The sequence below is a fragment of the Aedes albopictus genome, chromosome 1 (assembly GCF_035046485.1).
Source record: "Aedes albopictus strain Foshan chromosome 1, AalbF5, whole genome shotgun sequence".
NCBI lineage: Eukaryota > Metazoa > Arthropoda > Insecta > Diptera > Culicidae > Aedes > Aedes albopictus.
The window spans coordinates 247,665,650-247,689,750 of record NC_085136.1 but is presented as its reverse complement, the minus strand read 5'-3'; the positions used below and the strand labels follow the sequence as shown (position 1 = coordinate 247,689,750).

General features: G+C 45.9%; 1 protein-coding gene across 1 annotated transcript in view; it reads right to left on the bottom strand.

Annotated features, from left to right (window-relative positions):
• Window positions 1-9,574: 9,574 nt before the first annotated feature.
• LOC134291456 (uncharacterized) overlaps window positions 9,575-24,101 on the bottom strand; it is a 39,173-nt gene continuing 24,646 nt past the window's right edge. Inside the window, exons 2-4 of the mRNA XM_062859215.1 lie at window positions 17,728-18,065; window positions 11,516-14,212; window positions 9,575-11,446 (exon numbers count right to left, since the gene is read on the bottom strand). Of these exons, the coding sequence (XP_062715199.1) occupies window positions 9,575-11,446; window positions 11,516-14,212; window positions 17,728-18,065 (4,907 nt within the window). The remainder of the gene's footprint in view (window positions 11,447-11,515; window positions 14,213-17,727; window positions 18,066-24,101) is intronic.

Here is a 24,101-nt window from a genome sequence, read left to right as displayed (position 1 = left end):
ATATCAATAGCGGTTTCAACCAACAAAAGAAAGATGATGATTTGTATCCTGGTTTACACTCGGTTGTTACACGAAGCACGTGTTTGTTGTTTGTAACATGCGCGCGAAATCATAGGCGGCTTTAATATCCTTTATCTCAATTGCTTACGGATGTGAACGAGGTACGAGACAATGAAGAATAAATAGTATTGTGGACATCGCGTACGAACCGTTCAGCTTTATAGAAAGCGGACAGCCTCATTTATCATCTTTTCAAAACTGATTTTCGGAAGGAACGACAAACGACGGTTCAAATGTTTACTCTGCGATAAATTCCCGATAGATGTTGGGACCAAGCATGGGAAAACTCATTCGCTCACCCGAATGCCGGCGATGCAAAATAGCAAAAAGAACGCCAACAACCCAATGCTGAGTGAGAGCACGGCGCACTAGGAACGAACGCAACACGAACGGCTCGCCACCGACGCCACCGAAGCGAATCAGGAGAGAAACAAATAGAGTGCGAAATAAATCAGCTTGCATCGGTGTATACGACAAGAACGTTCGCTCTCTCAACTACCGAGTGGCATTCAGCTGATTGAATCAAAACGCACTCACTGATTCAATTTCCAGTACTAAATGCTTCCACTGAACGAAAAATGAACGTTCCAAAATGAATGCTCTCGCACCCGACTCAGAACGCAAACATTCGTTCAATCTTGGTTCGTTCGCCTTCGGCACTCAGATTCGGTAGCGATTCATTCGACCGTCGTTGCTTGCGTCGCTCGGTGCTCGGCGATTGGAAAGAATGGGCAATGAAAGTGGAAAGATTTTGCTTGGCTGTGGAAGAAGCACACTCGCATCAGATTGTGCGTGGATGTGAGTGAGGGATACGCAATAAATTAATGATTTTTTCTCATCTTGGTTGGGACTACAACTGAAACTGCTGAACTTAACTTCATTGAAATCCCCCGGGACCCCCTGAAATGCCCCTGAAAATACTCTGTAACTCTGTACTCTGACACCCTCTGAAATAACGCCCCTGAGACCTACTAAAAAGCCTCTGAAATCCCGTGAAAGTTCCCCTGAAAACTTTGGAGACCTCTTAAACGCACATAAAACTGCCCCTAAGACCTTCTGAAACACCTCTTTAAACCACCTGAAACCCGTTAAAATCTCCTGAAATGCATTGAAAACTCTCCTAAAATTCCTTAGGCCCCCCTGAAACGCCTCCGAAATCTTCCGTAAAATCCCATGGAACCCCTTGAAAGGCCTATGAAAATCCCCTGGAAGCTCTTGAAACTCCACTGGAACTCCCAGAGACCTTTCAAAACGCCCCTCCTGAAACGCCTCTGAAAAAAACCCTGACAACCCTAAAACCCTTGAAGACCCCATGAATCGTCTCTCAGCAACACACGCAGCTTCTAAAGTGATGGACGATTTGCAAAGGCGTGTGATCGGCTGGTGCCTGATCAGCGAAAGCATGTGCTTGTTGAAGATCAAGGGTCGGTTCTTCAACTTCAACGTAATCAACATGCACCACCACATGTAACTCTGGAAGGACTGTGGATGACAAAGATGCTTTCTACGCACACCTCGAATGTGAGTACGATTGCTGCCCAAAACACGAAGTCAAGATCATCATAGGAGCTTCAAAGGCTGCGGTTGGTCACGAAGCGGAATTCATACCGACAATTGGGAAGTTCAGTGCCTACCAGCTGACGAACAAAAACGGTCGCCTCTAAATACATACATAGCTCCTACTTCAAGAACACCCTCCCCTATCGTTACACCTGGAGAACACCAAATAAGACGGAATCCCAAATCGTCCATATCCTGATTGACGAATGGCACTCATCGTGGTGCTAACGTTGCCTCTGACCACTACATGGTGCTGGTAAGAATGCGCCAAAAACTCTCCGTGATTAACAACATGCGATACCAAGGGCCGGGCCACTTCGGTTTCAACTCGAGTGACTGAGGCAACCGGATGTCACCAACGCATACGTGTAGAATCTCGAGGCAACGTTCCCGAACGAGGGCGAGCTCAACGAAGTCTCTCTTGAGGACTGCTGGAATAGAATCGAAGCATCCAACAAACAACGCAGCTGAGGCCAACGTTGGAAGGAACGATTGGTGCAACGACGAGTGTAGCGAGATTTTGGAAGCAACGAACGAAACGAGGATAGCCATGCTGCAGCACGAGACTCGACAGAACGTGGAACGACCGTTTAAACAGCAGACTCACCTCTTCCCTGGAAGAACTTGAGGTCGAAGAAATGTAACATCTGTACCTGTTCACAAGAAATACGGTAGTTCTACCAGAAGCTCAACGCATCCCGAAAGGGCTTCGTGCTTGTTTCGTGCCGCACTGACGGGCGAATGTGAGGTGGCCGAAAGGTGGAAGGAGCAGCGGAAGAAATGACTACATCAGTACAAGAGGGAGCAACAATGAGCCAACTTCCACGTTGAGGAAAGTTAAGGATGCTATCTACCAGCTCAAGAACATTTAGTCAGCTGGTAAGCATGGTCATGGAGCTGAACTAATCAAGGCTGCCGCAGTAAAATGGCAACCTGCCTGCACCGGCTAATAGTCCGGATTTGGAAGAATGAACAGCCACCGGGGGAGTGGATGGAAGGAGTAATTTGCCCCATCTACAGGGAAGGTGACAAGTTCGAGTGTGAGAACTTCTAAGCTTCCACAGTTCTGAATGCCGCCTACAATCGAACTGGCTTCGCTGACGGCCGCTCGACAACAGGTCAGATCTTCATCGTGCGACAAATCCTCCAAAAATGCCGTGAATACTAAGTGATAACTCGCCCCTTGTTCGTCGACTTCAAAGCGACGCGTACGATAGTATCGACCGCACAGATGTATTGAAAATCATGACCTTGAACGGCTTCTCCAGAAAGCTCACTAGACTGATCGAAGCGACGATGGACATTGTAAAAAAACAGTTTTAAAAAAGGTTTCGGGCGATCTGTCTGCGAATCGTCTTGAACATTTACGGAGCCAGCCTTTTCTCTTTTCTTACTCACTCTCCTTAACAAAAGGAGCGAGTGAAAGAGGAGGCAAGCTGGCTTCTCTTCTATCTTGCTCTTGCTCGTGTATGTTGAGGAGAGTGACTAAGACAAAAGAAAATGCTGGCTCCGCCAATGGTCCTGAAATTTATCTAGCGACTAGCCTGATTCAACAGCTGGGGTACGGTTTTCACGAAACTCGGCCAATCCGTCTGTTTTGCTGATGACATGGATGTTATTGCTAGAAAATTTGGAACGGTGGCAGAACTGTACATCCGCCTGAAATGTGAAGCAGTAAAGGTCGGACCGATTGTGAACGCGTCGAAAGCGATGTGCGCATGCTAGCACGTGGGACCGTAGACGACAGACAAGCCTTGAGAGCAGTGTTACGATGGACGGAGACACTTTCGAGGTGATTGAAGACTTCGGCTACCTCGGATCCGGACTACAACATTAGCCGTGAAATTCTTACTATGGGCTCCATAAGAATCTGCGGACGAAAAAGCTCCACCCTCGCACCAAATGCGCCATGTACAGGACGCTGATAAGATCGGTGGTTCTCTACAGGCACGAGACCTGGACTATGCTCGAAGAGGGCGGGCATGCAATCGAAGTATTCGAGCGTCGGGTGCTTAGGATCATGTTTGGCAATATGGCGATGAAGACAATGAACCCCGAGCCGAGCTCGCTGCACTCTTCGACGAACCTAGTATCCGAAAGGTGACAAAAGTTGGAAGGATACGATGGGTAGGGCATATTGTGAGAATTCCGGACAACAATCCAGCAAAACTTCTGTTTCCAAGAGATCTGGACAGTAGCGTGCAAGGTGTGTGGACGAGGTGGAAATAGATCTGGCAAGCGTTGGGTGTGACCGAGAATGGATCACGAACAGTCAACAAAGCGTGTACAGGTACACACTCAGATTTGATTACCGAACTCGGTAAAATTTTACTGGGTTTTTGAACAGCAGAGTTAACTCAGTAATGATTCGGAAGTACCGAAAACTCAGTAATTAAGAAAACGTCAAACTGTCAAACATATACCGACTTTTTCAGCATAAATTGTTGCAGCTATTACTGACTTTTTCGGTAATGTTTTTGCTTGTTTATTTATTCTTACTGAGTTTTCCAGTTCCTAAAGCGATTTTCTACCCTCCCAGTTGACCCAATTTCAATGCATTCCCTCCAACTTTGGGGACTTTTAACTTCAACTTCCCCTACTGCCTTTTTTTCATGGTGCCCTTTAGCTGCTCTCCCTGGCAAGTAATATGGCTCAACATAGTTCCGGCAGAACCAAAGGCAGCAGAGGATCATCCGGAGCTGCTACACAACTTCCTCAATTCTCAAGAGAACAATTTCGACTCTTTCAAAAGTCTCCTGCAATTCTTCAACAATTCGCGGAATGTCAATGCAGCCCAGCTCTGTGATACTAATCGGGATTTTCGATAACTTACCATGAAAAACAGCAAAGGCATAATAGATAATTCGTTAAACATTGAAAATTCGCCTGATTCAAGATTCTCCGCCAAAGGTTATGACGCTGAAGCTCAATCTGCCGGTAGTTTTTTTTTTCCTTTTTTTATTTTGACAGCTTGCCAAATGTTTTCATTATATTTTAACGATAACTCAGTGAAAAATATCAGATGCTGAAAAGTCGGTACTTTCGTTTACTGACTTTTCTCTCTACCCAGTAGATGTTTGGTATTACTGAGCTATCAGTACAAACCGATACCGAATTCGGTGAAAACTCAAATAGCAGTACTGAATTTCAGTGATTATCTGGGGAAAAACTGAGAACTCGGTATTTTTTTCGTTTTACGGTTCTAAAACCGTAAAATTAATTACCGAGCAGAGATATCAAGATTGAGTGTGTTGATATCTCTGTTCGGTAATTAATTTTACGGTTTTAGAATCGTAAAACGAAAAAAAAAAAAAACTCCTGGAATTTTTCTAAGCAAGCACTTGTAACTTCTCTAGAATATTGGATTCTCCAAGAAGTTCCTCCAGAATTCTTCTAGGTTACCTTGTATCATGCCGCTTGTTAATCTTTTGGAATTCGGTAAGAACATTTACAGAAAAGAAGTTTTGCCCCTTATGATTTCTTCAGAAATTCCTTCTCGGATCAGCATAGATGTCTTTTTTTTTTTTAATTTCTCCTGGAGTTTCTTTGGGGATCGCTTCAAATATTCCACCAGGAAATGGAATTTATTAACCTTCCTTATGCATTATGATAGCTTGCTGACGTAGTGTACAGTTTGGGACTAGAATGGCCCTTATGCACAAGGTGGGCTAAGAAAATCATTTTGGGATTTAACATAGACATCCCGTTGAAATTAAACCAACTCGAGTTGCTTTGGAGATTCACCAAGATTGTACTTTTGAAATATAGGAGTATCTCCGTTCCTTCAGAATTTCCTGCGGGAATTCTTCCAAGATTACTTTTTAAAATTCCTCCAGAACATTTTTCTGATATTTCTCCAGGGATTCATTCTGGGATTCCTCCAAAATTTCTGGGTTTTCTTCAACATTTTTTCTAGAATTTTATCAGAAGTTCTTTCTTGGATTCTTTAAAGAGTTTCTTATGATATTTTTCCCTGGAATGTCCTCCATCTAAAAATTTCTTATAAGGATTCCTACAGGACTTTGTTTTGGTATTTATGCTCAGTAGAAACACCTACACCTACTGGAACTTTTATTATGAATACTTCCAAGAGGATTCTATCTTTCATCTTGATTATTTTCCCGTATTTAGTAGATGAACCAGCCTTGGGCTGACAATCTTGTAAAAAAAAATATAATAATAATTCTCCCCGACTTATTACTGCGTTTCCTGAGAATATCCCAGTAGTAATCTTCCAGGAACTCTTTCCTCAAACCCTCCAGAAATTTCGTCTGGGAGTCCTCCTGATGTTCTGTGTAGAATTCTCCGGGGAGTTATTCCTGAGAATCTTCCAGAATTTCCTGGTGTGAAACCTTGAGAAATTCCTTCAAGGAATCCTGTATAAGTTCAGAATTGATGGGATTTCTTCAGGATTGTTTTGGGAAACCTTAGATTCTTCTGGGAACCTTCAGTAGTTGCTGGAGAAATCCCCAGATCGTTTGTCAAGTTCCTAGACTCATCTTTCCTAGAGAAACTTATTTCTGGAAGACTTAACTCCTAATTCACCTAAAGAAACTTCTGAACTATTTCCTAACGATATCTCAGAATTAATCCATTAAATAATATGCAGGAATACAAGGTAGAATCGCCAGTAGAAATTACTGAAGGAAACCAAGATTGCATTTTTGGAGCAATCGAAAGATGAAATCCTGGATAAAATTCTATAGGAATCTCCAGTTTACCTAGTGAATATAGCAGTTTCGAACGGGAAAATTTGGACAGGGTATCAAGGATGACAAGAGAGATCTCTGGTTGAAATTTGTGCCCCGTCGAAAAGAAATATCGACCAGAAGAGAAGAATTCAGCACATCGCGTAATTTCAAGAAAATCGTGTAAGAACCGCGTGGAATGTATTGCACTTAAAAAAGTCTTGTATAAAAGATTGTAGTGTAAAAATTCAGGCAATGACGGGCAAAACCCCGAACTGTTCAAGTTTCCGAAGAACACTTGAAGAGGCAGGCCATGTTCCAGTTGGTACGTAGAGCTAGAGTAATTTTTCTATCGGACTATTGATTTAATTTTTCTCATGTTCAAATAGGAAGTAAAATTATGCGTGAGAGAAAGCATGAATTAACATTATCTACAGTTGAATTTGAACTGTGTTCAAAGCTATTGTAAAGTATACGGCTTCTATGTCATCATTGGTGGTTGCTTCAAATTCTCTCATGCATGCATTGCCTCAAGATTAATGTTAAACTATAAATAACTCGTGTTCGAGGGAACAAATTTGACAAAAACGTTAGTGTTGACAAAAACGGAATGAAATGTTGACGAAATCGGATAGTGACAAAAACGGATAGTGATAATAACGGATAGTGACAAAAACGGAACATACCTGTATTATGGAGAAATGTTGTTGATTTGGAGTTTGATGTTATACTTGATAAACGAAATGAGTTATTAACTGAGAATTATCTTTGCCAATGATTATTTTTACATTTGTACTCTATGCCCCAGGAAGGTTTAAGTAAGTTCCGTTACGAAACTACTGAAAAGGACTTATTAGGAATCGAACTAAAATACCATTAGCATGGTCTGATTGAATACCTGCGCTTCAACCGCTTCGGAGATATGGTGATACAAATCACTTAAATATGAATATTCATCGTAAGCATACGATAGACACTTGAAAAAAGTTCAAGTAACGATAACGATCTCATTCCGCTTCAGAAACTGCCTCTCTTTTTCCACGGCATCGGCAGCAAGTATCCAATTTAAAACATAATCATTGTTTGAGTTTCGCATCCAACCTATTCCAATTTCCGCCACCCGCTTCTGCCGGAGGCCCAGACTTTCACCCCAAGTATAGATTTTTTTCAAACTGAAAATTGTTTTTATATTTATCCATTCTAAACCCTCCTCCACCACTCGATTCACATCCACTTTCTTCGTCTCTCTCATTGAATCATCTACTGTGCCGCATCATAAACTCCAAAGCCCACGGCTCACTCAACAAAAAAGAATCCTGCGGCAGTCCCCCTTCCATCTCTGCTGCCTCATCGACGACCACTACTGCCTACCTGTCAAACTCACAAGCATCCACCCACATCATACCCCCCGATTCTCCTTCGGACCACCACCCCCACATATGTACACATGGGCCTTTGTTTACGCTGCTAGAGCAACAACGAAACGGTTCAACTTCGACTCACCACCAGCTATCCAGCCAGCCAGCTGAGCTTCAGTTGACTGCCTGCAGAGGATCCCCGCATCCATCGCATCGTCAGGACGAAACCAGCAACTCTTCGAGAGCATCTCGATATGCTGCATTGCAATGGGATGAAAAAATATACGGACAAACGCACATATGAGAAAGAGGCGAAAGTCGGCGTTCTCCGGTTTTTGCCATAGAAAATGCAGTCTAAATATACCTACTTGTGGGCCAAATGTAGGTAAGTATCGGCTGTCAGCAGCAGGTGGGGGTTTTCCGGTATCATACGCACATCACATAGGTGGAAATTTATCTCCCGCGCTTTGGACGGCATTGGCAGAAAAAATAAAATGGTTTAATGCTACCTAAACAGGACTCGGTTCTCCTCAGCGGTGTTTATTCAACAGTTCGGGTGGATATTACGCACCGATATGGACGGAGGGTGCTGACAAGCAGCATCGAGGTATGAGTTGTGCGTGGATTTTTCACAATTTAAAGGGGTTTATTGATTTACAACTCAGAAGAAATGTCTAAAACGTCTGAAATGTAAAAAATAATGAAATAATCCTGGAATATACCTCATATGGAGTCCCATAAAATATTCAGGAAGAATTTCTCAATGTATTTCGGGAGGAATACCCGGGAAGGAATCCTGGAATAAGTCCCAGAACAAATCAACGAAAGAAACGTCGGGAGGAATCTCGGGTGAAATCTCTAAAGGAATCCCTGAGAAAAACCTTGAAAGAATTCCATGATGAACCTTCCTGCAATACTCGGTAAAAAATAAATGACGAAATCCTGTTTTAATAATTCTTGGAGGAATTCCAAATTAGAATCAGAAAGAAATCCCTGAAGGAATGCTGGAAGAAAACTTAGTGGGAACTCTAGGGAAGTCGAGAGAAATCCCTGAAAAAAAAACCGGAATGAAACTTTGCGAGGAATACCTAACGGGATCCCGGTAGTAATCAATGAAGGAGTACCGGAAAAATCAGTGATGACGATGCTCGCCTTGCCGTTACTTCGCTAGTTGGTACTAGCACCGAAAATTAACACACTCGCGGTAGTACACCCGAGACCGTTTATCGCACGCGCCGGGGGTAATGAACTTTTGGTAAGGTGTCATCGACCGACCAAAGCAACGAAACGAGATACGTGCTGTCTACTTCAATTTGTATTTTGCTACTAATCCTATTTACAATTTTTGATGTCGAATGACCATCGGCTACCTACTTTGGTGGTCACTCATTCTCTCGCTCTCGATGATTAATTAATGAGACGAGGAATGGAAGGGTTGATTGGTCAATTGATTATTCTAATATATACAGCTTGGTGGTTATCTCCAACATTCCGGCCACCTTGAAACAGAATGTTTCAACAAATTAAAAAAAAAACTATTTACAACTAATGCAGTTTGTGCATCCTGCGATGTACGAATGGGCAGTTCACGTTGCCGGTGGGTGCCACTACGCTGGCACGTAATCCAGGGAATCCGTGATATATGGGCCGATCCTCGGATGCAGCCGAGCGGTGGGAATTCATCATTGTCGACCGGGAACAAAAAAAAGACCAGGTAGATCTTACGAGTGAAATGTAGATTATTGGACCTGCAATTACCTTTCCAGAAACACAGGTGCGCATCGAGCAAGTTCTCCCACTAGGGGTTGCTCTACCTGGTTTCTGTTATTTATATTGCTCTTGAAGACGGAAGCAGAGCGATTCGTGCGACGGGTCGCACCACTTCGTTGGCCGTTGCTGCCCTGAGGGTCACCACACGAACGACATGACACCGTCCTTTCCGGGGTGGAGCCGGATGATTTTCCCCAGCGGCCAGTTTGCTGGCGGAACGTTGTCCTCCTTGATGATGACGATAGCGCCGACCTCGATGGTGACAGGCGGGTTGCAACCTTTCGTTGCGCGAGATTGCAGCTGTTGCAGGTACTCTGGGTACCAGCGGGACCAGATCTGCTGCAGATGTTTCTGGGTTAACTCCCAGTGGTCCAGACGATTGTTGGCGGTCTCTTTCCAGTTTGATTCGGGAACCGCTTGCATATTACTTCCGACGAGGAAGTGTCCTGGCGTTAGGACGTCTAGATCGCCGGGGTCCTCTGGTATCGGCGTCAGAGGGCGAGAATTGAGGCGCATCTCGACTTGCGCCAACAAGGTTAAAAAATCCTCGTAGGCGAGGTTGATGTTGCCGACGACCTTCAGCAGGTGGGTTTTCGCCAACTTGACCGCGGCCTCCCAGAGGCCGCCAAAGTGTGGCGCTCTAGGTGGAATGAATTTCCAGGTGATTTCGTTCCCAGAGCACCAGTCGAAAGTTTGCTGACGATCAGCGACTTCTACCTTCAGCATGCGGTAGACTCTGTTGAGTGCATGCGACGCACCCTTGAAGGTAGTGGCGTTGTCGGAATGGAGTTCGACTATCCTTCCACGGCGGGCGACGAGACGACGGAGTGCAGCTAGAAACGCAGGAGTTGACAAGTCGCTAACTAGCTCGATGTGGACTGCCTTGGTCGAAAAGCAGACGAAAATGGCCACGTAGACCTTGGTAGGACCACGGTTTCGAACTGCTGACTTCACGTAGAACGGTCCACAGTAGTCGACCCCGCACACGGAAAACGGACGCGTCGGCGAAACTCGCGAGACCGGCAGATCGGCTGTGCTCTGCTGGACTAGAGTGGGCTTGGAGCGGAAACAAGTGTGGCATTGGTGGAAGACGGACTTTACAAGATTTCTGCCGCCAAGGAACCAGAACTTCTGGCGTAGAGTGGCTAGCAGGAGTTGTGGACCTGCGTGCAGTAGACTTACGTGTAAACTGCTAGCCAGCAGAGCAGACAGCGGATGTTTGGTGGACAGAACGATCGGGTGTTTGTTTGCGATGGATAGTGCGGCATTGCGCAGGCGACCACCAACGCGGAGGGTACCGTCTTCGTCGATGAAGGGCTTCAGCCACTTGAGTGCTGATGACTTGGCGACACGATCACCGTTTGCTAGATCCGAGAACTCCTCAGCGAATGTTTCGTGCTGTGCCAAGCGGCAGAGAAGGTGTTCAGCGTGTTGGAGCTCGGCGATGGTGAGAGGTGGAATAGGTGGAGGTTTCGATCGGTTGCCAACGCTTAGCGTAGCGGTGTGCGACCCGGAACGGCGCAGCTGTGCGCGCTCCTTCAAGCAGTGCAGATAGCGACTGCAGACTGCTACTACTCGGCGTAGGTTATCGTAGCGGGAATAACGGGAGAACAAATCTCCACAGAAAGTAGTTTGCGCGGCTGTCATCGCCACGACTGGAGGTTTGCGTCCTTCCTCGGATGCTGCGGGAGAGTTTGCTTCATCGATGATGGTCTTGGGCCAGCATTCCGGCGCCAGGGTGAGCCAGGACGGCCCTTGCCACCAGCGAGACGAGTTGAGGATGTCTGCTGGGTTGAGTCCGCGAGAAATGTCGTCTGCAGGATTCTCGGAGCCAGCGATGTGCCTCCAGTGATCGATGCACGTGGTGTTCTGGATTTTAGACACCCGATTCGCGACGAATGTCTTCCAGCGAGTTGGAGAAGCGCGCAGCCACTGCAGCACGGAACTGGAATCTGACCAGAAATAGGCGGGAGGGGTGATCTTAAGTGATGCTTCGACCTTCTTGCAGAGCTACGTTGCCAAAAGTGCGGCACAAAGTTCTAGTCTGGCGATAGTGTGGTGTGTAGACAGCGGAGCAACCTTTGACTTCGACGTCAGAAGGCGAACTTGAATGCCGTTCGCCGACTCCGTGCGAACAAAACAACAGGCTCCATACGCAACGGAGGATGCATCGGCGAAAAAATGGAGCTGAATACTGTCACTGTCGGGAGAAACAACCAGACGAGGAACTCGAACTTCGGAGAGGATGGATAGCGTAGTGTGGAACAGCTTCCACTCCTGCTGAAGTTTGTCGGGCAACGGAGAATCCCACTCGCAGGAGACACTGTCCTGCTTCAGCGCCCACAGACGCTGCATGAAAAGCTTCGCCTTCGCGATAACTGGACCTAACAGGCCCAAAGGGTCGAAGATCTGAGCCATGTACGACATCACTTTGCGCTTGGTTAGGATGGCAGCGGGGAGTGGTAGATCTACCTTGAATCTAAGGTTGTCGGCCTTCGGATCCCACATCAGACCGAGCGTGGAGATTGCCTGCTCATCCTGCACGTCGTGAAGCGGTTGAATGGCCAGATCTTCGGCGGAACATCTTGCAGCACTTCCTGAGCGTTCGACGCCCATTTCTTCAAGGTGAATCCGGTGGAACCAAGCATAGCGGTGACTTGCTGTCGTAGAACTACAGCAGATTACAGCGCCAGACAGAAAATCGTCGACGTAGAAATCATCGACGACTGGTTCGACGGCAGCGGGATACAGTTCCGCTTGATCCTTGGCAATCTGCTGAAGTGTTTTCGTTGCAAGATACGGTGCGCTTGCGGTACCGTATGTGACGGTTTGAAGTTCGTACGTCTCGATGGGATCGGACGAACTGGTGCGATGGCGAATTCGGAGGAATGATAGATCCTCGGGATGGTGCAACACTTGCCAGTACATCTTCTCCACATCTGCTACGACAGCGATGATTCGCGTCCGGAACCTCAAATAGATAGAGTAGAGGTCCTGCTGGACAACCGGTCCAACCAGGAGCGAGTCGTTCAAGGAGTAGCCGGGCGAGGTCTTGCATGACGCGTCGAAGACTACCCTGACCTTCGTGGTCGTGCTCGATTCCTTGAATACGACGTGGTGGGGAATGTAGCAGTGTGGGATACGATCATCAGGCTCTGACACCTTCTTCATGTGGCCAAGGTGCAAATATTCGTCCATGAACCGATCGTATGAGTCCTTGGTTGCAGGATCTCTTCCAAGACGGCGTTCCAGGCTCAAAAAGCGTCGATCGGCGATTGATCTGGATTCTCCCAGAACCTTTTCAGGATCTTCGGTCCTCGGGAGGCGAACGATGTACCTTCCTGTCGCATCGCGCGTCGTCGTTGCAGCGTACAGCTCTTCACAGTGATTCTCTTCGGACGATCGAACTGGACCCGATGGAATTGTTTCCATGTCCCAGAACTTGCGTAGAGCGGCTTCTAGTCGATCATCAGCGGTAGAAAGATAGCAGAACCGTGGAATGCAGGTAGCCGAGCGCGAGGCGGGACCAGTGACCGCCCAACCAAATGGAGTTTCGACTACCCACGGAAGACCTTCACCAAGAGAAATCTTTCGTCCCGTGTGGAGTTCCCAGTAGGTTTCACTACCAATGACGAGGTCAACACTTCCAGGAACACTGAACTGCGGATCTGCTAGCTGCACGTTGGGCAACTTCCATGCCGAGATGTCAATCGGCATTGTTGGTAGATCCGACGACGGCTGCTTCAGTACCAAAAACTGCAGTTTCATCGAGATCGTTCGATCTCCCGACTCGATGGTGGCAGTAATGGCACTACTGATCTTCTGCGTGGATGATCCGATGCATGAGACAGACACATCCACTGTAGACCGGTGACTATAGAGATGTTTCGCCAGCGGTTTCGAAATGAAATTCGACATCGATGCCGAATCGAGGAGAGCTCGAGCCTTGTGCGTGTTGCCGTGATCATCGACGATGTTGAGAATAACCGTTTCCAGCAACGTCATGGTGCATGCAGTTTGGACTGCCATGCTGACTTGACGGGAACCCGAAGCATCCACAGATTGGGAAGTGGATGGACGCGGTTGTTGAACCAATGGAGCGGGCTTCGATGACACGGTTGGCTCGGCTGAGCTTGTTTGGATGGCTGGAGTAGCGGATACTTGCACTGGAGCGGGATCGGGCAGAAGCGAGTGGTGCTTCTCACGACACGTGCGACAGCTGAATTTGGAACCACACTTCTTGGATTGGTGGCCGAAACTGAGACAGTTCCAACACAGCCGCTTCTGGGAAACACCTGGCTTCTGGCTGATACCTTTCCCAAGGAATACTGGACACGTTCGCAACGAATGACTGTCCGAACAGGAAAGTGGACACGAATAGCTTGGAGGGGATGCTGTTGCGGCGTTGACTGACACTTTCTGCTTGAAGCTCTTCTGCGGATTGCCGGCCACCTTCGACGAGGTAGAGTGATGACTTTCTGGTCCTACGGACTGGAGAATCCGTACCCGTTGGTATAGAAATTCGACCAGTTCATCGTACTTCACATCGTCCTTTTGGCTGGTTTTCTCCTCCCAGACCCGAAGTGTCGCTTGATCCAGCTTGTAGGAGAGCAGTTGGATGAGTGGCAAGTCCCAATGGTCCACGGGTTCGCCCAGCTTCGATAGGGCGCGAACATGACGTTGATAATCGTCGACCAAGCCGTGGATGCGCGTTGCACACTCCTGCTTGACTGCTGGCAGATTGTAGAGAGCCCTGAAGAGCTGCTTCTTAAGGTACTTCCGGTTGTCGTAGCAATTTGATCAGGCACTTGCGATGCGATAGGCTGTCAGCCAATAGCTTCTCTTTGCTGGGCATCGCGAACGAAACGAACGGAAACGGTAGTTGAAATCGAACGACAAATCCTTCCCGGCGCGCAACTGACCGTTTCCACGCGAGACTGAACCGGCGAGGGTTGAACACAATCGAACGATTTGCTCCTTCCCGTCGCGGTGTCAAACACTTTCGCGACGTTAAAATTCGACGGAAGTGGATCGTTATCAATCGAATCGATCTCTTCTTCCCGTCGCGAACGAACTCACTTCTACGCGGTATCGCAAATCGAGGGCGCGAACGGCTTCCCACTCGATTCGCGGCCGTCTTACCACCAAGCCACAATAGCAAATAGAAAAGCTACCCACTTTCTTATGTTCTAACCATGGCTACTGCTAGCCACATGCATGTAATTGGAATGGACTCACCGGGAGCGATCCTTGGGGCGGATGCTATAAAAAGGCTCGATGGATTTGCGCCAAATGGATCCAATGGCACCAGGTTGATGGCGCCGAGTCACGTTTCCAATTCACGCTAGCAAGCGCTGAAGATGGCGATGACGATGAAACAGGAGCAATCACCTTCCACAATGGCCACGAACAGTTCACACAAATGGCCAGGACAAAGTCCGATCTTCTTCTTCACCACAGAGTAACACTCGTCTTAGTGCACTCTCAAGCGCGAAATTCTTCTTCACGCTAATAAATCGCGAAACGTTTGCGACGGTAGAAAGTACTTCGAAAGTTTGCTTTCTTTCACCCGCGATCAAAGCACTAGAACGGAAATGTATCACCGTTCACCCAAAGTACCGTCGCAAAACGTATTTGCGGATTGAATTGCACTGTACGAATATGGTACCAAGTCACTGTACTACTCTCTCTCTCCGTATACGGCTGCCGAATAGTACCCGCCTTGGTACTATCCCCACGCGCGAAACAGTCACACAAGATGCGCTGATTGAAATTGTTTTTTCTCCACACTAACCACCGAGGTTTACCTCCCAGCGCACTCGCACCGTATATCCGCACAAAGGGCAATCGAAAAAAAGTGCCAAATTGAATGGCAGCCACCAACAATGACCTGCGCGCACGTTCTGGTCAGTTTGAATTCTTTATTGCACTACCGCGGAAAGACACTTTTCGATTGGAATTGCCTTCGATCCGGCTCGAAGGACCAATCAGTGAAGGGATTCCAGAATGGATTCCGAAAGAAATCCATAAAGGTATCCCAGAAAGAATCTTTTTAAGTATTCCTGATTGAATCTTAAGAGGCATCTCTAAAGGAAACCTTGGAGAAATCAATGAAGACATGCTGCGGAGATATCCTGGGAGGAACTCCCCTGGAGAAAATCCTGGAAGAAAACCCAGGAAAAATACCAGAGAAATCCTTGATACTAGCTCGTTTTGAGCAGAGTTTTCACTTCCTGACATCAACAATCGTTGAAACTTTTGTCTTGATTATGAAAAACGGTCTGCTCGGTTGAACGTATTACAGTGAAATGAGTTATAAAACTCAATACTCCCTTCCTAATCCGTGATTCGTACAAATTGGCGTAGTTTAGCTTGTCTCTGAATGGTCTTCGTTTCTGTATTTAAATCCGTCCCCAGGCGGGTTCATCGTTGGGATGTACTCTAGCTTCGGGTTGTTCTGTTCAAGGCACTTATAAACAAAATGGTAACGAATGCTCACGTTTTTCGTCCTAGGACTATAGGATCCATTCCTTGCTATGCTGATTGCGTACTGATTATCGCAGTGGATGGGCATCGCTTCAACTTCCATGAACTCCGACCGCAGGTTCCTCCAGCACATAGCTTCTTGAATTGCACGCGAGAGCGACATATATTCCGCCTTGCACGACAAAATAGCTACTGTTGGCTGCTTCTTGACGACGTTCCAGGATATCACCGCCCCCTGCATGGTAAACAGATAGCCAGACGTGAATCGTGGATCATCAGGGTCTCCTCCCCAATCGGCATCGCTGTATCATTGTAATCTTCTACGGAACCTGCACACCTTCCCATTCGAATGATCGAATCCTTCCGGTTGAACCATATACAATTTCTCATCGCCAAGTTCGCTCTGTAGGAAGGCAGTTACCACGTCCATCTGGTCCACACCATGGTCAAACTTTACCGCCAACGTCATGAGATAACGAATCGTCGTGCATCATACCACCGGAAGCTACACCTCTTCGTAGTTTACGCCGGGTTTCTGCGAGCAGCCTTTGATCACCAGTCTTGCCTTGTACCGCTGTATGCTTCCATCGGAACCTCACTTGATCGTGAATACCCACTCGTTACGAATTGCCTTACGTCCTTCGGGAAGATCGGTAAACGTCCATGTTCGATTCTTGCCCAACAAAGCGATGTCTCCATTCATCGCTTGGATCCACAGGTCCCGATCAGGTCGCCGCATGACCTCGTCATAGCACTATGGGGCGGCGCCACACAAACAACTGGCCAAAAACATGTTCGCGTCAATTTTATTATGTCTTGCTCCTATACTTTTAGGCGTTTAAGGATTTCTTTTCCTATTTACAAAATGGATTCCAATTCGTAAAAACACACTTCGCTAAGAGATCCAAGATCAGATTTAGACTGCACTATGATTGATTTACCGAGAAAAGCGGCCATGCCGACCAAATGCTTCCTTAGAGGTATTTAATGGCCAATATGATGATTTTATATAGCAACATCATCACCGACAACTTGATTGGAATTGCAGAATAGCAGCTAGTAGCAGCCAAATTTGATTTCAATGTCTCCCAGGGATCCTAAACAACGACATAGAGGTACTCCCGAAGCAAAACTCAGCGAAACTGTATCTGTATTAACGAGATTTTTAGCACTAGGCTAGTTCATCTCGGGACCCACGCTTTACTTCCCTTCCGAAGGAAGAACTCACATTTTGTGAGTTTGTCGGGAGTGGAATTCAATCCCAGGTCCTCGGCGTGATAGTCACGTGCTTTAACCATCACACCAGGTCCGCTCCACCGAAACTTTTTTTGTATGAAACGGTTTGTATGGGAAAAATTTGATTTTTTAATGTGGCATCATTTAGTAGTTTTAAAATCAACAATTTCTACGTCTGATACGTCATTCGGAAGGTTTCTTAGCAAGCTTTTAAAAATTGCTTTAAAAGTTTAACATGTTTTATTTAAGCCGAAGATATGCGAAGTTGAACATATCATTAATTTTACCAAAAATTGGCAATGGTCTCATTCTGCTGCCAATATCTTGATAAGTATAGGGATTAGCAAACTAATATTCTAGAGTTTACTGGTCCAAGTGATCTACTTTCAACTACTGAACCTGAATCACCAATTGAATAATGTCAATTTTCAATTTTTGACCACCTGAATCCCCTTAGTGCATAGGTTTGGGGGTTGTCCTCCATAGCACCACCGACCATCGATGGAAGAGATTGCTGGGAGGAAAGAACATCGCCACCAAAGGATTCGTAACTAATGTAATCACTATACTTGCCTGGACAAGTACGCTCCCGACCGCTGCTCCTCATTCTTTGGTCTTCTTAGTTGCGGTGGGAACGCGTTGCTGCAAGCATCTTCGAAATCATTACTGGACGTCTCCAATGTGTTGTTTCTGGCTTCTTCTTCATCGTAGGAGTTGGTTGCGATCTCGTCAGGGTCAGGACAGTCTCTTGGCATTACAATTTCTTCTGTGAACAGCTCCATGAATTCGACTTGAGCAGTTCCCAGAACGCACGCGGCTGTGCTATCGCCAACATCTTCGTTGATCACATCAACGTCTCCGCTTATCAGGAAACACTTGCGGTCCAGATCACGGTAGCCCTTGGTATCTTCACAGTATTAAACAAATATACCTTTGACAGCCTTCGAATCAAACTTCCTACGCTTCCTTCGGGACATGGACCATCACATTCGATCCGAAAATCCTCAAATGCTTCAAGTTTGGTTTCCTTCCCGTCCACATTTCATCTGGGGATTTTCCTTCAATGGACATGGTTGGAGAACGGTTCGCCAGGTACGCGCCGTCGACACCGCTTCTGCCCAAAAATCATTCTTCAAATATGCTTCATTCAATAGACATCGAGCTTTCTCCACCAGGGTGCGATTCATCCTTACCGCGGTATAATTTCCTCCATCTTTCTCCGAAGCCTTGAGGTACTCTTCTTTGACGTATTCAAGCCCATTGTCGGTTCGAAGAATCTTGATTTTCTTACCGGTTTGACACTCCACCTTCACTTGAAAAGATTTGACCACCCATCGACGGCACCTCTATCGGTCCGCACAGGTCTGAGTGCACCAACTACAGCACTTCACATGCCCTGGTTTCACTCGACTGAGATAGTAGACGGGCTTGCCTTAAAAACACGTCACGCGATCCGCCAAACGCTCGATTGGGAACTCGACACCTTCGGAAGACTTCCTCAGTTGCTTCAAACTCGCCTCGTTCAGGTAACTCGAGAAAACAACGGTGTGGCCTCGTTTGCACATGGTACTCACCGATAGCAGGTTCGTTGCTAAGTCTGGGATTTTCAACACTCCGCAGGCCAACGATACCTCATGCTACAGCTTGCATGCTGCCGTTGTTGGATGTTCCTACTACGCAGTTGAAACACGCCTTCTCTGCCTTCGACTTACCCAGTTACGTGCTTTACTCCATGGTTCACTCCATCCCGCGAGTGTAAGAGAACCCCGTCATCGCTACATGCCTTCGGACCTCTTTTCATCTTGACATCTTGTAGGATCTTCGCTTTGACCGCATCCGACGTTAGTTTAGCTCCAGAAGCCCCCAAGCTCATGACCATGGGCTCATAATATTCTGGGAGTCTCATCAGTAATAGCGCCACCAGTCAGGAGTCATCCACTCTGAACCCAATCGTCGATAGCTTGTGACTGGTACTCATCATCTCGTTCACAGAGACTTCAACGCTTGAACAGTTCACGAGCCTGATCGTAGTGAGTTTGCGCGGGAGTCCAATCTTCCGGGTCAAGGTCGGTCGCATCCTGAACCAGGCTATAGCTATAGCACAGAGAACAGACATCCAGGCTAGAACAGATTTCATTCGGAAAGTTGTGTAAGGATTTGAATCTTTACTTAAGTAAGGTTGCAAACCAACACACGATGACAACACTAACGCCACCAACACCATATTGCCACAGTCAGTGGTGAATTGAAACATTTCAAGTGGTGAAATAAATTAGTATGGGAAATTAACCGATTGCAGCGCCACGCTATTGCCACTTGTGTTGCCGATTTCAAATAGCCGTTAAATTCCTTACACAGTCTCGGAACTGGACTTGGATGTCTGTTCTCTGTGGCTATAGCTTTCCAAGATGAGGCAAATTATCGCCAGCGCTCCGCATCTTGAGATCGGCTGCGACGATTTCTCCTTTAGCAGGTTCCACGGCACTTCAGCTGCCTTCACAGATCAGTATCATCTGCATCGCGAAGGCCCAGTTCGAATAATTTTCACGCCCCTTCTGCTTCTCGATGGCTGGCATGGCAATAGATCCCGTCGTAACACTAATGCTTCCTGCTTCAGTTCAACTTCCAATTCTGCCGTCCTCCATTCGAATTCATCATGACTCTTCTACTTCTTTATGGTTACGGATTGTTACGGACTGGACCTAGGACTGGACCCATAACCTTTTGTCTTGATAATAAAAAACAGTCTGTTCGGATGAACGTATTACACTGAAATGATTTATTTAACGAACGGCTATAAACAATTATTGGTTGCTAAGGCTAAGGTGAGTCACGGACATCGAGAATTGAAGCCGATAAAGGTATCAATGTACCGGGATCATGCCGACCACACTAACTTGAAACAATAAGTCCAACTTTAAGTGAAAAAATGCAATTGCGTGCTCCATCACTTCGAAAGCCAGAACCGGACGGTGGTGGCGTCAACGTGCGTCTGCAAATGACAAAATCACCAAGTGGCTCATTCGGCCTAACAAACGACAAAACCGTCCCTGCGATGGTAGCGCCCTTTTCTTTTGTGACAGTAACAGCCCATGACAAAGCGACCGAAACAAAAGCTGAAAAATTAAATAACAAACGCACACACACGCGCAAACAAAAAAAAATGGGTCTAAAAACAATGGCCGAGGACTACTGGATACGTTCCGGGGGTGTTTTGGTTTGGCCTGGGTTCGAAAGGGATGAGAAGGACATCAACCAACAATGCGCGTACGAGAACAGTGAAAAAAAGGATTTCAAGATGCGAATGAATACGGCAGTCGTCAAACAGTTATTGTACCTACTGTGAGCCGGTAGAAACAAAAGCCGATGGTCCTGGCTAGGCCGTTATGGTGGGGGGGGATGGATTGTGGGTTTAGGCAAGTACAGAGTAGCAGTCAGCGACATAATGAATCGGTTCAGTTGAGCAGCGATATGCGTTTTGCGTATGGAGGAGGGGGCGGGATAAAATGCAAACTTCATGAAAATTAAATCTTTCGCGACTTTCTTGCCTAAGCAGAGGAATAGTTTACCGTACACGCCGTATTTAGTTGTTACTCCATGATTGAACAGAACAATCGAAATTGCACTAAGAGTTTGCTAACCATTTTAAATGGCCACAATTTGAAAGCTTAACATTTTAAAAGCAACAACTATCATTAAGCGGATCGAGAAAAGTAAAGAAAACCATGCAGTGATACACTAGTTAGTATATAACACATCTTGAACGACTCATAAGAAGCAGTATAAATTACAACGTTTTAGTGAATAATGTTGTAATTCGCATTGGGGCATTTCACCCCAGTAGTGGCGTATTTCGTTCTGAACGGATCGCTGCTGTAACGCAATGCAATGGAAGGACGACAAACTGCTTCATCGGACACTGCAGGATTGAAGAGATGATGGAGCGTCATCATCACCGTTATCGCATGTAAGCGAATATACAGAATCAAGTAGAGGGTGCGGAAGGACAGGGGAGAACATGGAGCAAATCCTAGCCTTCAGATGTGTATTGTTATGATTTCCGTTGTCGTTTATTAAATATTCAACGATTTTGCGTTCGAGAAAAGTTGTTGACGCGAAAAAGGGTCAACAGGAGGAACAGTTTGAAGAAGATGAAGAAGAAAACGAAATCTGTTAATTCAATGTAAGTCAGAAATCGGCAACGGTATATCATTGACAAGTTTTGTTTGCAATAGAAAGAAAATAAAAAGGACACAGTTACCCAAACTTTTGCTCAAACAGCATCAAATTAGGCAAGGAATCATATAACCCACGCTGTTTGCACCATTTCATTGCAGAAACGGAGAACTGATCATCTCACCATACAAACATCCAGCTCACTACTTTCAATCTAGTACTCCACTGATTGCCTCCTATTGCGCATAGAACATGAGCATTGGTAACCATCTCTTACAGACAACGAAGCAGGCGGAACTATATCGACGACCTACTAAACCGTTCTCATGGCCGCCAAGTCCTACGTCTCTCCGGAACCATCTTCAAGATAATTCTTCCAAGAGGGTCTAACAGCTAGTACTTAAAAGGTTGCCAACAGTGATCGAGTTGGCAGCAGTCAGTTCCACCTCTTCTATCACTTCACCTCCAGTGTAATATCGTCAGCGGAACCGAGAATGACTTTGTTAACTGAGAACTCCAACCTTAACACCTCGTCACCTCGTCACACATGACATTACGTAAGTCTCCAGCGGTCTTACGAAAGAAATACTTGGACTCGAATCATGACGCAAAAGAGCCCCTCGATGATCTTCAATCAATGAGAGTCTAATAAAGGAAGAATATACTTCGTGTGCGTGATATCCGTGTCTGGTGCAAAACATGTCACTACTACAAACAAAGCGATCTCCCATAAGAACGCCTGTCAAATAGTGACGTCACTATTTGTGTTTACATTTTTCTCTCCTTACTCCTCACCTGTAATATACTCTCATTGATCTTCAATAGCATCTCTGGAGAATGCTCGGTAGAAAACAATACACCTCTGTCCAGAAGACATTGCTCAACGGATTCACGCTGGCGTTCTCACCGTAGACCTGTGCGCTTACTATATTTTGCTCGGCGGCGGCGTAAGGGCCATTTTTGGCCGGCGGCGGCGGCGTCATCGGCGTCACGCCAGTGGCAGCTTTTGGCGGCGGCGGCGGCGGCGGCGTGAATCGGCGTGGCCAAAATTTGACCATAATGTCAACATTGGCAAAGCAAAGAATAGTTGTCATTACGTTCTATAATTTGTAGTCTGTGCTTTCTCATCCAATATAAAAACTATTTGAATGAATACCTTTTTATTATTTCTGTTCGGTCGGGTCCGTCACTTCGACCAGAGATTAGACCTATTGTAACATTACCCGTATCCTTAGTGGTATTACTCCATTGTAAATTTAGGGCAATAAAATATCGATTTTAATACAGTTTATGTTTTGTTTTCTAAGAGCCTTTAAAAGTTATCAAATTTGTTAATCAGGTCGCACTATTTACACCAAGGAATCCCCGTATGATTTCATGGAGCAATCACAGAAGGAATTCTAGGAGGAGCGTCCAAGAAAATTATGGACTAATCTCTGCAGGTGATACAAGAATCTCCCTTAGAGAGATCCTTGCAGAAATGTCTGAAGAAATCCCCGATTGGAATTTTCGTAGAATTTCAGAAGGAAATTCATGAAGAATTCCCAAAAGAATTCCAAGAGTATTCCCCAAATGCATTCATGCAGAAATCAAAAGGGGATTACAGTATGAATCCCCTAAGGAATTCCTGGAGGAATCTCTAAAGTAATAACAGGAGAAATTCCTGAGAGAGTTCTTGGAGGTATTGCCGAAAGATTTCCACGAGGAATCTTCAAAGGAATTCTAACAGGAATCCCTGAAGGAATTCTATGAAGAATCCCTGAAGGAATTGTAAGAGGAATTCCCGAAGGAATTCCGTGAGGGATTACCGAAGAAATTCCAGGAGGAATCTCTGAAGAAACTCGAAGAGGAATTACAGCAGGAACTGCAAGAGCGAATTCCAGAAGGAATCTCCGACGGAATATCAGGAGAAATCCCAGAATGAATTCCAGGAGGAATCTCGTAATAAATTTGAAGAGGAATCCCGAAGGAATCCCAGAAGGGATCCCCGACGAAATATCAGGAGGAATCCTCGAAGAAATTTAAGGAGGAATCTTCGAAGGAAGTCCAGAAAGAACCACTGAAAGAATTATAGGAAGAATCTCTGAAGAAATTTCAGGAGGAATCTTCGAAGAAATTTTAGGAAAAATCCCCGCAGGAATCCCAGGGGGAACCATATAAGGCATAGTTTCCCAAACTGTGGGTCGCGACCCCCCAGGGGGGTAGCCGGCCTTCAGAAAGGGGGTCGCGAGAGACAGTATCACTTTATTGATATTGGTATAAGTATGGATTTTTGTTTTTATTTTATAATATTAGATGATTTATATTAACTCTGAAGTACATTTAGTCATTGTTTAAGATTATACATGTTGTGAGGATGTAGTAAAATTGCAGCTTTTTTCATTTTCATGAAAAAGTTCAAAATCTTTTTAAGTTTACATTTTTCTCTGGGAGGTCGCGAAAAGTTAGCCCAGTAGCTAGGGGGGTCGCCAACCAAAAAAGTTTGGGAACCTATGATATAAGGAACTCTGGGAGGAATCTCCGAAAAAAATCCATGCGGAATCATCAAAGGTTTTTCATAAGGAAACCCCGAAGGACTTGCAAGTCGAATCCCCATGGGAAATCCAGGAGGAATTTCCAAAGAAATTCTAGAAGGAATACCCAAAGGAATAATTCCTAAATTCCAGGAGGAATTATCGAAGGAATTCTAAAAGAAATTACCGAAGAAATTTGATATGGAAATCTCGAAGGAACTTCAGCAGGAATCCTGGAGGAATTCCATGAAGAA